At 43.6% G+C, this 12,311-nt stretch overlaps 1 protein-coding gene across 1 annotated transcript in view; it reads left to right on the top strand.

Moving 5' to 3' along the window:
• The first annotated feature begins 7,963 nt into the window (after positions 1-7,963).
• LOC115777206 (uncharacterized) overlaps positions 7,964-12,311 on the top strand; it is an 8,426-nt gene continuing 4,078 nt past the window's right edge. Inside the window, exon 1 of the mRNA XM_030725042.1 lies at positions 7,964-8,014. Coding sequence (XP_030580902.1) covers positions 7,964-8,014 — 51 coding nt within the window. The remainder of the gene's footprint in view (positions 8,015-12,311) is intronic.

The raw sequence follows: 12,311 nt of genomic DNA, 5'->3' as shown, positions 1-12,311 counted from the left end.
CTGATTAACAGGCTTTTTTTTTTTTTTTTTTTTAACTGCAATCATCTGAATCAGGTATGTTAAAGCAGGGAAACTTGGACTCAAAATGTTTTTTGTTCTTTGTTGGTATTATGTGCATTTAAAGGTGCAGTTACTTTTGTTAAAATACTTTAAAATTGCGGTAAGCAAGCATGTCTTTTTTTCCCCTCAGACAGCATTTGGACAATTGTTTTTCATTCATTTATTTCCCACTTTTAAATACTGAAACTGTGGGTGACAAGTTGTGTACATGTTCCACCATCATTACAATAAACTTCCCTTCAATTCATAGTTGAGCAATTTCTTTTAGTTTCAGATACAGTTCAGTTGAAGACTGCCACTGTTCTGGCTTCTGTAAATGATTGTGCTCCACTGCAAAGTCCAAGTATTCTTGCATGTTTGGGTCCCCACATGGAGCTCTTGTCAGATGAACCTCAGGAAAGGCATCTAGTTCAGTCATTTGGATTTTAAATCCACAGTCTCTGGAGCCAAACCTATATTACAGAGAAGATATGATTACATTTAAATTTATGATAAAATGGAAAATACCATCTATCACCAAAGTATTACCTGTGTGGTAAGTAGTAGAGCTCATTTGGCACTCCTCCTGGACATGATGCTGTTCTGGAGGGGCGGATCCTGTGACTGTTCCACAGTCTCATGCACTCATCCAAGTCCCTCTGAATAACATCACCAAAGCAATATCTCAGCAGACACTGATGCTCGTGACTCCCATTGAAGTATCCAGCTTCTCTAAGGTCTGCAAATAGCTCCATCCAGAACTGACACCTATAAAAATCAGTAATATAGTGTTATAATTTTCATATCCATGTTTAAACGATGGTCACTCAAAATGAATTTAAAGTATGAATACCACTTACCTTCCCTTTCTGAATATGGACCACCAGAACTCAATCCTCTGGTTGGTTGTGGATGAGCCATACATGTGGCTGGACGCTCCAGAGTAGTAGTCATTGTGGTGGTGGCGTAGCGTGCACTGAATTGCGGCCATGGTCCCGTTCTCCGTGCCGCAATCGGTTCTCAGTCTCATGGGGATGACACCGAGGTTTCGCACACATGACAGGAAATAGTGAGCGATCACAGATGGGTCATTATTTGTTGCGCCACATATAAGCCACGGTACTTTACGGGAAAATCCATCGATGCACCCTGAAAGTGCCAGACCGAATGGCTTGAGTTTATCATAACCATCCACGTGCCACATATAGTTTGGTCCCATGGAGTGGTAGGTTCTTCTTATAAACCTTCTGCGTGCTCTCCTCTCGCACCCTTGAGGATTAAGCTCCCGGAGCAAATTCATTACATGATCCCTCCTCACTCGCAGATTGTACTTTTGTCTGAGTACCTGCCACATCATGCAGTAGCCAAACAGCTGTCCAGGTCCACGAAGTTCCACTCGTATTGCCCTAGTTATGACGTCGGTAGAGGACAAATCCTTTCTGCGATATAACCCGGCATCATTCAGTTTGCTTTTCAGCGACCTCAAGCTGATGTGTACACCGTGTAAACATGCCATCATGTCTCCGATTACAGCGTATGAGTGACCCTCATTAAAATATCGTATGCACTGCTGCAGCATATCTGGTCGTTCTGTCTGTTCTGTCCCATTTAAAAACTCTAAGGACCGTCCACAAGAAAAACAAAACCGCGTTAATCTACTCATATGTGCCCCACAAAACGGGCAAAACATCACTCGACTGCTGTCCATCTTGGGTCGAAATGCCCGCTTCCGTTATCACTTCCGGGTCAGCCTTGGAGTTAGTACCTACCCTTTCCGGTTGATTTTGCCACTTGTAAAAGTGTTTCGAGTGATGTTAATTTGTTTTCCGAAATGTTAATTTCTTCTGAACTTGTAAAAGTGTTTCTCGTATTGTTAATTTGTTTTGTAAAATGTAATTTTGTTTCTAAAATGTAAATTTGTTTTGCCACTTGTAAAAGTGTTTCAGATTTTGTAATTTTGGTTTGCACCTCCCGGCCACCGTAGGGGTGTATGTAACATAGGTAAAATAAGCTTTTGTTAAATCCCACTAAATTGGGAATGAAACAGCGCCATCTGCTGTCGCCAGTCATATCTGCACTGTATAGCAGTCGTGGGAACGTGGATCGGCCTCACTGCATAGAACTGCTTGAGACGAGGTAACATGGCTGCGAATACGTGTGGACAAAACATAATATTTGAGTCATCCCAGAGTACATGAGAGCTAAAAGCTAACTATTTTATGTTGTGTACTATGCTCCTTGTTTTGTTTTCACCATGTTTTGCTGATAGATATTGTTAGATGTCTTTGTATCTGCCGTGATTCTATCAACTGAGCTAGCAGCTAACAGTGGTGCTGTTTTCCAGGCAAAACAGAGCTCATGCTAAGTGTCCGCACGATCTCTGTCCACAACAACTGATTTGCTGTGGTATTTTGTGCAGGTTACTGTGTACAATTTGGGAATGTTATACAAATGTTCTGTGATAATTCTGATAGAATCTTGTTCTTTTGTTTTCTTACATGAGTTGCGCATAGTGTTAGATATAAGAAGGAAAAGGCATAGAAGTGACAGACAGATAAAACTATTCTTTTTTTTTGGTTTCCATTTTAAAATCATTTTATAGGCCTTTGCATTTTATTTTGTAACTTTTATTGCTCCACTATACGATCACAAGACTAATTTAAGTTGGTGATATTATTGTCGTATTAATTTGTCAATGTTATTATTAATGATGGAATATTATTGTATTGTATTAAGTTAGTATAGCTCAGACTCACTGCATAGAACTGCTTGAGACGAGGCAAAACAGAGCTCATGCTAAGTGTCCACACGATCTCTATCCACAACAACTGATTTGTGCAGATAATAAACTGCTGTCACAACCAACTGATGCAGAGTGGATCATTGAGCAGCAAAGAGATATGACCAGAGAAACATCGGTCACATATGTGTGGATATCATTCTTTGATTATTCTTTTCTCACCTTTGTTTTGTTTTTTTCTCTTTTCTCTTTCTCACTCCTTTTCCTACCTTTCCTTTCTGCCTGTCAGGCCTGGTGTAAATAAATCAAATCAAATAAAAATACAAACTAACTAAATACATACTAACAAGAGTAGCCTATTGTAAAACTTACAGAGCTATTCTTGGGAAAGCAAATATGTTTGGTACACCAGCGCATTCGGATCATATCCCAATTGCGAAAACTGCCAAACATGACAGGCTAAAAAATATATATATATATATATAGTTGGAAATTAATGATTCACTCAGCTGTATTATTGATGTTGAAATGTGTCATGCTTGTTTTAACAGCTTATTTTGAATTAAAGATTTAAAATTAAACCACAAAAAGGAGAAAAAGTTCATTCTCCGTTTAACCAGCTGCTTTTACACAGCTGTGCTTCCAGCTGTCACGGTTGCTAGGTGACATGAGCTACGCAGAGGTGAGGGCAGGTGACGCTGATATGAAGTTTAGACCGTCCAATTTCACAGCCGCTCACTTCCGGCCTTTGTGGTCTCACATTAGAGGATCGGTCGTGACCGACCAATCACTATTGTTTTTCAAAATAAGAGCATAACCAAACAAACTCTCAGTCTCACACAGGTTAAAGTTCATAAACATTTACAGAACAGACCCAGTTGGATACGTCATCGATTCTTGGGGTTCGTGGAGACCTGTGTGCCTCTCAGGCCTGGAGATCGAAGACGTTGAAGACGTCTGCATATTTGGCTTTTTGGTAGCGGTATCCCTTCTGTTTGGGCTCGGAGGATACCTGATTTACCGGGAAATTAATAAAATCTGGGCAGCAGTTCAACATCAGCCGAGGCTGCAGACCCAGGTGGATGGGCTGTCCAGGGGTCAAAGCCTGGTGGACCTGAGCCGTAAAGCGGATGGTAGTCCAGCTGAGAACGTGCTGACAGGCGAGAGGGGTTCGATCTGGAGATAAGGTTCGGTTCTGCACGGTGAGGACAGTAACTAATGAATTTGGAATATTGGATTACTGAATGGTTCCCCAGTGAGACTGAAGGCTGTTGGAAAAAACAAGCAGCCTGTTCCAAAACAACATCTGCATTATCAGGAGTTTGGCTCCCCTGCCGGCCTTGGGCTGGTAATCATATCTCTGCAGGACTATGTGTGATGGTCGCTCTTCCCCTCAGCCCTCTCTGTGATCTGTGAAGCTGGATCTGGTGTACCACGGCCGCTGATGAACTTCCATCACTATCAGCGAACTGTTTTGGCTAGGAGCTGGCATCTGGCTCCACAATGCCCCCACCCTCTCGTCTCCGTCTGCATCCCCTCCTGCCCCCGTCCTCCCCCACCATATTGCTATCCTGGCTTTAAATGTGCAAATATGCTTTGCTAAGGTGGTTTTTTTTGGACCCTGGTATGGTGCTCATGTCGAGCACCGTACCAGATGACTTTTTTAATCCCTTAACTGGCAGCAAAAAAATCACCTGACAAAAACTACATTACACCCTCTGGTTATTATTGGCTCTGAACAACCCATTTCATAGCCTATTAATCGGCTGCGTCTGGTCCGCCGGCCGAATGAAGTGCATTTATATGGCAGGCTAGACCCGCCCATTTTGACTGACACCTCATTCGGCCAATCATGTTAAGAAATGGGTTTCCCAGAGCCAATAATACTCAGAGGGCGTCACGTAGCTTTGTCAGGTGATTTGGTGCAGCCAGTTACATGATTGGCCGAATGACGTGTCAATAAAAATGGGAGGGTCTAGCCTGCCATATAAAAAGGACTACAAACGGCCCGTCACCGGGCCCTTGCCAGTTAAGGGGTTAAAACCTAACTACCCCATGATGTGTGTTGTTTCCAGAGGTGGGAAGTAACGAAGTACAAATACTTCGTACTTAAGTATTCAGGTATCTGTACTTTACTTAAGTATTTATTTTTCTGACTACTTTTTACTTTTACTCCCTACATTTTTACACAAGTATCTGTACTTTCTACTTCTTACATTTTCAAACAGACTCGTTACTTTTTAACGTCAGAGAGAAGTTTGCATTTCCGGTCAGTGCGCCTCAAACATCAAACGATCTGAGCCTAAACGGAGGAATAATAACATATAAGAGACAATCGTACTTGCGTATCCTCCATCATCGGGGCTTATCTCGTACAAAGGGATTAAATATGCAAACCCATATAATTAATGTCTCATTTATAGCGCTATAATCAGGGGTCACATCGGGCCGGACCGAGTCTGTAAGTTGCGCTGTGGCACATAAACAGCTTAGCTAGCGCTACTGAAGAGGAGCGAGCATGAAGGGAGTAACGTGTGGCAGGTAAATGCAACGTTTCTAAATGCTCAACAAATATCAGCAAACACACAAAGTGTGTGCAGTTTGTCACACAGTGTGTCTGCTAGCTAAAAGAAGAGCTGCTGTATTTCAGGGAGAGCAAAGAGAGAGAAGTTCACTCAGAGATGGAGAAAGAGGACAGGAGAGGAAGAAGAGAGGTTAGATTTAAAGGTAAGGACTGGAAAATAAACTGAAGTATGCTGACTTTGTGTTACTCAAAGATTCTATGAAAATACTGCAGTTTAGGTTAGCTTGTTGTACTGTATTTACAGTAAAGCTGTGTGTTGGTGCACAGAGGCTGTGTTCATGGTCAGAGTTACAGGTTACATCAGTGCAGCAGAGATGAGTTTGAATCAAAGCTGCTGATGCTGAGATTCATTCACTGAATCCAACATTTCTACAGCCTGTATGCTGTCAGTGTAGGGGATGGAGATCAGCTCAGAGAGCTGTGAAATACTGGGTTACATCTTTGTGAGTTCACTTCATCCACACAGAGCAGTAAACCTCAGAGCAGCAGCAGCAGGTCAGCTGATCACAGCCTGCACACAAACATCATTTACTGCAGCTACAATAGAAAGCTGTGATTCTTCTCCCCATGCAGAGCCACTACAGCTGATCTTAGGGTTCCTCCACCTTCTGAATCCCACTGTAACCCCTGAGTATCCTCATGTTGGTGTTTAGGTGGAGGCACAGTCACCCTCTACTATGGAGGACACAGAGAACAGAGCTGTGTTTAAATTCCCTTTAACAGTTTGTGTCCTACATAACAGATTCAAGCTGAGAGCATTCATTAGGATTAAAATTAAATTGAATAATGTTTCTATTCTCATGTATTATTTTATATTATTACAATAACATATAATGAGGTTCAGTTAGCTTTACACAAAAATAGCAGGTAGAAACGTCCTCCAAAGAACTACTTTTACTTTCTTACTTTGAGTACATTTCAGAGCCTGTTGTAGCACCGGTGTCACACCGCTAACTGCGCCACTGGACCAGTTCTAGGCTCTAAGGAGTGGGGAGCAAGAATAACAACACCAGAGACCGCTGCTTTAAGTGGAACAGGCCGGCAATTTACTGAATGCAAAAACACACACATAAAATACAATACATAAAACAAAAATTACCCTGCAGGTTCTTAATAAGGAGGCAAATATAATTGAAAAGGAAAAAAAATAAAGAGTATGTCACTCTTTCTTTTTGCTCTTTAGTTTACCTAGCTTATTTCAATAAGACTAATTTGAGTTAGTTAAACCAGTCTTTTTTTCCTAGGTTGCATCTATTTTAAGATTCCTATTTTTCTTCCTGAGTTAACTCAATCTCCTTTCTTTTAGAGGTAAGAAAAATACCTTCAAACACAATTAAATCAAAGTGGACCACAACTATTCAAATCACATTCAGACACATAAACATATGAAAATCAAAGTATGGCACTTGAAATTCAAGTTCAAGTCAAAATGTAAATTCAGGTACTCAGTTCAGTGAAAAGCTTCAGTTTGACTCAGTCCAAAAAGGATAATAATTCAATCAGTTCTCAGTTCTGGTCAGTTCAGTTCGAACTAGTTCCTGATATTCCTACCGCTCCGGCAGCGAATTACCACACGCAGGAGAATCCCTCCCTAATGCGATGGAGAAGATGAATTGAAGGTCTGGGTCTGGCTCGCCATCTTGAATCCCGTCTGTGAATGTGCACGTCGCACACGGCAAACCAATCCTCGCTCCGACCGAGCTTCCAACCAAGCAAAAAACCTGACCAAACCCGATGTAGCTTAGTTCTCATAAAATCCCCGTCAGTTCCCGACCAGGTAGATTATGTTTTTTTCACCATAATATTAACTTTTTTCTGTTAATTAATCACCGCTCTTCTCTCCGACTCCTCCTCTGCTCTCTCCCTCCGGTCTGTGTACTGCAGCGTCACTCAGGTGCTGCGTCTGTAACGCTGGTTCCTTAAAGGGGCAGTGACGTTATTTTCTGTCTGCAGACTTTTAATCAACTGTTTATTCTTTTTTATGTCAGATTTTAACATGGGTTACACTGTACTTTTTTACTTTTACTTAAGTAGAGAAGTTGAACCAGTACTTCAACTTTTACTAAAGTATTTTTTAACATAAGTACTTGTACTTCTACTTAAGTACAGAATGTCAGTACTTTTGCCACCTCTGGTTGTTTCCTTTTCTGGGGACTGAATGTAGCGCCAGTGAAAAACGGCAGCGGCTGCAGCCACCCATCTCCCCTATGTTAGTCTGTCTGTGTCTTCTCTGGATGGTTGTTCCGAACGGAATTTCGTTATATTGTGATGAATGTCGTTATATAACTTGTTGTATAATGATTAATTTCGTCGTATGTATAATGACAATAAAGTTTTGTTCTATTCTATTCTATTCTATTCTATTCTCAGAAGGAATAAATGTGAAAATTCGAACATGTCTGACCATCTGAAGCTCATTTAAATTCATCACCGTCTGCACTCACGGACACTTCCTGTCAAACCGAAAGTAAACGTTCCTCTGAGCGTCACACCTGCAGGGTAAGGTGTGGGCGGAGCTGCAGGTGATCCCCGGTGTGCGTTCGTTCGGTGAGCGGAGGATTTACCGGGACTTTGTGGCGGTTTGAGCGCTTTAAAGGAGGATGAAGACGTCGGTGGTGTTCCTGCTCCTCCTGAACGGTAAGAAGCTCCGTGTGAGCCGGGGAGGGGGGGGGGGGGGGTACAGACCCGGACCCGGACCCGCTGCAGTCAAAGATCGACCCTCAGTAACTGCGCTAAAGCAGATTAACCGGTGACGCTGTTTGCAGGAGCCACAAACCCGGAAATGAACCCCGTGAATACTTCGACTGTAAACGTCATTTATTATAATCACAATAATTCTCTGTGCTTTGGGACAAACAAACTATAACAGGTCCGGTAATCACAGCTTCCTTAAACTCAGCAGCAAACACCACAGACATATGAGGCATGATGGGAGATTACATCCAGCCCCGCCCATCACGCCACCATAGAACCGTTCCAGAGTGAGCAGAACAAATCCAGCACAGGAACCCAGGAGAACCATTAAAGGAACAATGATAATGAAAGGAAGGTCAGGAACATTCAGACTGATCTGACATACAGCTGCACTTTAGATGCATCATATTCAAGGAGTCTTTAAAAACATCAACGTGTTGGCATGTTTTTCTGTTTTATGTAGACAATTATCAAGTTAGTCAGTAATAATCAGTGATGTCAGTAACACGTTACTGTAATCTGACTACTTTTTCTCAGTAACCAGTAATCTAACACGTTACTATTTTTAATTTTTTCTCTAATGTCTAAAATGTTATTTGTAAAGAAATCCATGAAGTCACTACTAGTTAAAGTGAAAGGAATACTCGGCTCTACAGAGCTCTGACTCTTTGTCAGCCTGGCTACAGTGCTGAAAACAAACCTGGGGTTGTTCTTATTTTCTTCAATTAATGAGTAGTAAGATGTCCTAGCTTTATGGAGGGCTTTTTTATAGAGCAACAAACTCTTTTTCCAGGCTAAATGAGCATCTTCTAATTTAGTGAGACGCCATTCCCTCTCCAGCTTTCGGGTTATCTGCTTTAAGCTGTGCGTTTGTGAATTATACCACGGAGTCAGGCACTTCTGATTTGAAGCTTTCCTTTCAGAGGAGAAACAGTATCCAAAGATGTTGTTATCCACATAAATCGAGCTATACAGATTAAACAGCTAACAGACAGGAAATCACCACTGTGCTCTGAAACAGGAAGTGATACAACACTGCAGAGAGAGCCAACAGCAGTCAGTGTTGGGACACAATCAGTGTCCCCTCTTTGGAAACACTGCAGCAGTTTAACAGGAACATCTCAGGTCCTGTTGGATTGACTGAAACACTGACTGAATCATGCTGACAGCTCTGACACTGATAGACCTCTGTTACCATCACACACACACACACACACACACACACACACACACACACACACACACACACACACACACACAGCTTTCAGGTCTGAACTGCTGCAGGATCAAATGTTGTGTCAAACTGGAGGTGCTCGCTGACCCACTGTTATTGATCATGTTCATCATCACATGAGCCAAGGTGTGGAAAAAGGTGTGGGTCATTACCACCAAGGGTGAAACCACTGTGAGACTTTGCTCCATCCTGTCATGTGACCTCTTGAGGTCACCTGTAAGGTGTGAGTGGGGGTTGAGGCTCCTGGGGAGGGATCTCAGGTAGGTGGCTCACAGCTGGTGATGTAATCCAGCTCCTCTGCTCAGTGATGGAGGTTCACAGTGGACACAGATGCTTCTTTAACTCCTCCTTCAAACATCTGTCTGCCTGCTCCAAAATGTGAACGCTGGCATCCTCAGAGAGTGACCTTTGACCTTTAGGTGCAGCTGTACAGCTGGTCCTGTCCAGGTGGCTCTGCTGTGTGGTGTTTGTGAAGAGGCTGTTTGGTTCCTCCAGTGTAGAGGTCCCAGCTCTCCTCACTGCTCTGCACAGCAGACACATGTTTGGAGATAGTGTGTGTGATCGTTGTGAGTCACCATGAGAACAGTGTGTAACCTGTGTGTGTTACACCTGCTCAGACCTGTGTGGTGCTGTGAAACGGTGAGATAGGAGGAAGTGGATCTGTGGTTCTCTGAGGAACAGCCAGCTGTGATCCAGGAACACAGAAATCCATGAGCTGTGAGCTCCTGCTGGGCCGCTCTCCTCATCACAGAGGAAGAGTTCAGGCTCACTTAGCATGCTAGCATTAGCCTCAGACCCAAACAGTGAACTCACACCTGAGTGAGGTGCCGTTTACACGAAGCCGTTTTCACTGGAAACGGTGTCGTTTTGATGCGTTTCAGCCTTTCGTTTACACGATGGCGTTTCAGAAACGATCCGCGTTTACACGAGGACATGTGAAACGATGAAAACGATGTAGTTCCCATGCCAGGCCACAAGTTGGCGTTGGTTTTCTCTTTGCAAAGTTTGTTTACGCAAGACGCGCATGCGTGGAGTGACACAGTAGGTAGTGCGGCAAATTGCGGCAAATTGTTCATTATGATATAAACGGCCAATGTGAGAGGTTTTGTGTGGACCGATGATGAGGTTGGATCGCTGCTGCACACAACGCTGAATTACAAAACGGTAAAAACACAGGAAAAGCATAAGAAGCACTCGTGAATCCGCGAGTACTGTTTATCAGTTTGCGCGTGCGCGAAAAACTGGCCGTCGCAACCATAGTGCGCATGTGCGAGTCGAGCGTTTTCAAATCACCCCGGTTTCAAGTGTTTACACGAAAACGCAAGCCGGTGCGTTTCTGAAACGCTCCACTCTGGACCCCGTTTCTGAAACACATCGTTTTCACTCTGTTGTCGTGTAAACAGAAGGGCGAAACGCATCAAAACGACACCGTTGTCGTGTAAACGCAAGGCCGAAACGCATCAAAACGACACCGTTTCAAAATGAAAACGGTCTCGTGTAAACGGCACCTGAGACTCACACAGGACGAGTCAGGTCACAGAGACACACACACACACATTACAATTAATGGCTTTAACACAGTCTGATCAACAGAGAGCAGCACACACACACACACACACACACACACACACACACACACACACCTACATCATCACACACACACACACACACACACGCACAGGCAGGAGATCACAGCCCAAAATAAGCTTTAATAGTAAAGAGCTGTTATGGAGAAATTCATAAGTTTGTAACACAACTGCTACACTAGCACAGAGTTATGTATGAACTGGAACCATGTGGACCTGGGCTTTATTATGTGGGAGGTGCTGCGGGGCTTTATTATGTGGGAGGTGCTGCAGGGCTTCATTATGTGGGAGGTGCTGCAGGGCTTCAATATGTGGGAGGTGCTGCAGGGCTTCAATATGTGGGAGGTGCTGCAGGGCTTCATTATGTGGGAGGTGCTGCAGGGCTTCAATATGTGGGAGGTGCTGCAGGGCTTCAATATGTGGGAGGTGCTGCAGGGCTTCATTATGTGGGAGGTGCTGCAGGGCTTTATTATGTGGGAGGTGCTGCGGGGCTTCATTATGTGGGAGGTGCTGCAGGGCTTCATTATGTGGGAGGTGCTGCAGGGCTTCATTATGTGGGAGGTGCTGCAGGGCTTCATTATGTGGGAGGTGCTGCAGGGCTTTATTATGTGGGAGGTGCTGCAGGGCTTTATTATGTGGGAGGTGCTGCAGGGCTTAATTATGTGGGAGGTGCTGCAGGGCTTCATTATGTGGGAGGTGCTGCAGGGCTTCATGGAGCTCAGAGAGCTGAATCAGAGCTGCAGCCTGTTCATCCTTTACTTTGCTCCATTTACACTACAATGTCTTTATTGTCATTATACAGACTGTACAGGGAGAGTGGAGGCCCACTCCTGACTCAGTGCCACACTGTGGACAGTCCACACATGAATGTATCAAATAAAATAAATAGATACATGTAACCATGATGTACAGTGGGGGAGTATTGCACATTATAGCAGTGATGGATATTGTTCAGTATCAGTGATATAAATATTGCACAGAGATGGTGAGAGGTGCTATTCTTCTTCTACTACATGAAAACACTTGATGACATCATCATTAAAACTTGTTGCTGTTAAAGGGAGTTTTTCCTTCCCACTGTCACCAAGTGCTGTCTGATTGGTGGGTTTCTCTGTAGTACTGCAGCTCTTTACCTTACAGCTATAAAGGGCCCCGAGGCCACTGTTTGATTTGGCTCTATATCAATAACACTGAACTGAATCCTGCCACACTGCCACCTGTTGGTGGGGAGGGGAAGAACACATTTGTGTTTCTGTGCTGGCCTCACCCTGACCTCTCAGTCCCCCTGAACTCTGTGATACTCCTGATACCAAATCCTAGTTAAAAGTACTGATGTGTTCATTAAAGTACTTCAAACTGATGTGTGGAAAGAGTCCAAAGGACGAGAGTGTGAAGGCCCACAGTGGAACATCAGCACAGAAACACACAAAGATC

This window comes from Archocentrus centrarchus, unplaced genomic scaffold, assembly GCF_007364275.1.
Source record: "Archocentrus centrarchus isolate MPI-CPG fArcCen1 unplaced genomic scaffold, fArcCen1 scaffold_45_ctg1, whole genome shotgun sequence".
In the NCBI taxonomy this organism is placed as follows: domain Eukaryota; kingdom Metazoa; phylum Chordata; class Actinopteri; order Cichliformes; family Cichlidae; genus Archocentrus; species Archocentrus centrarchus.
The sequence above is the reverse complement of the archived record's forward strand: the minus strand, read 5'-3'. Positions and strand labels throughout refer to the sequence as shown.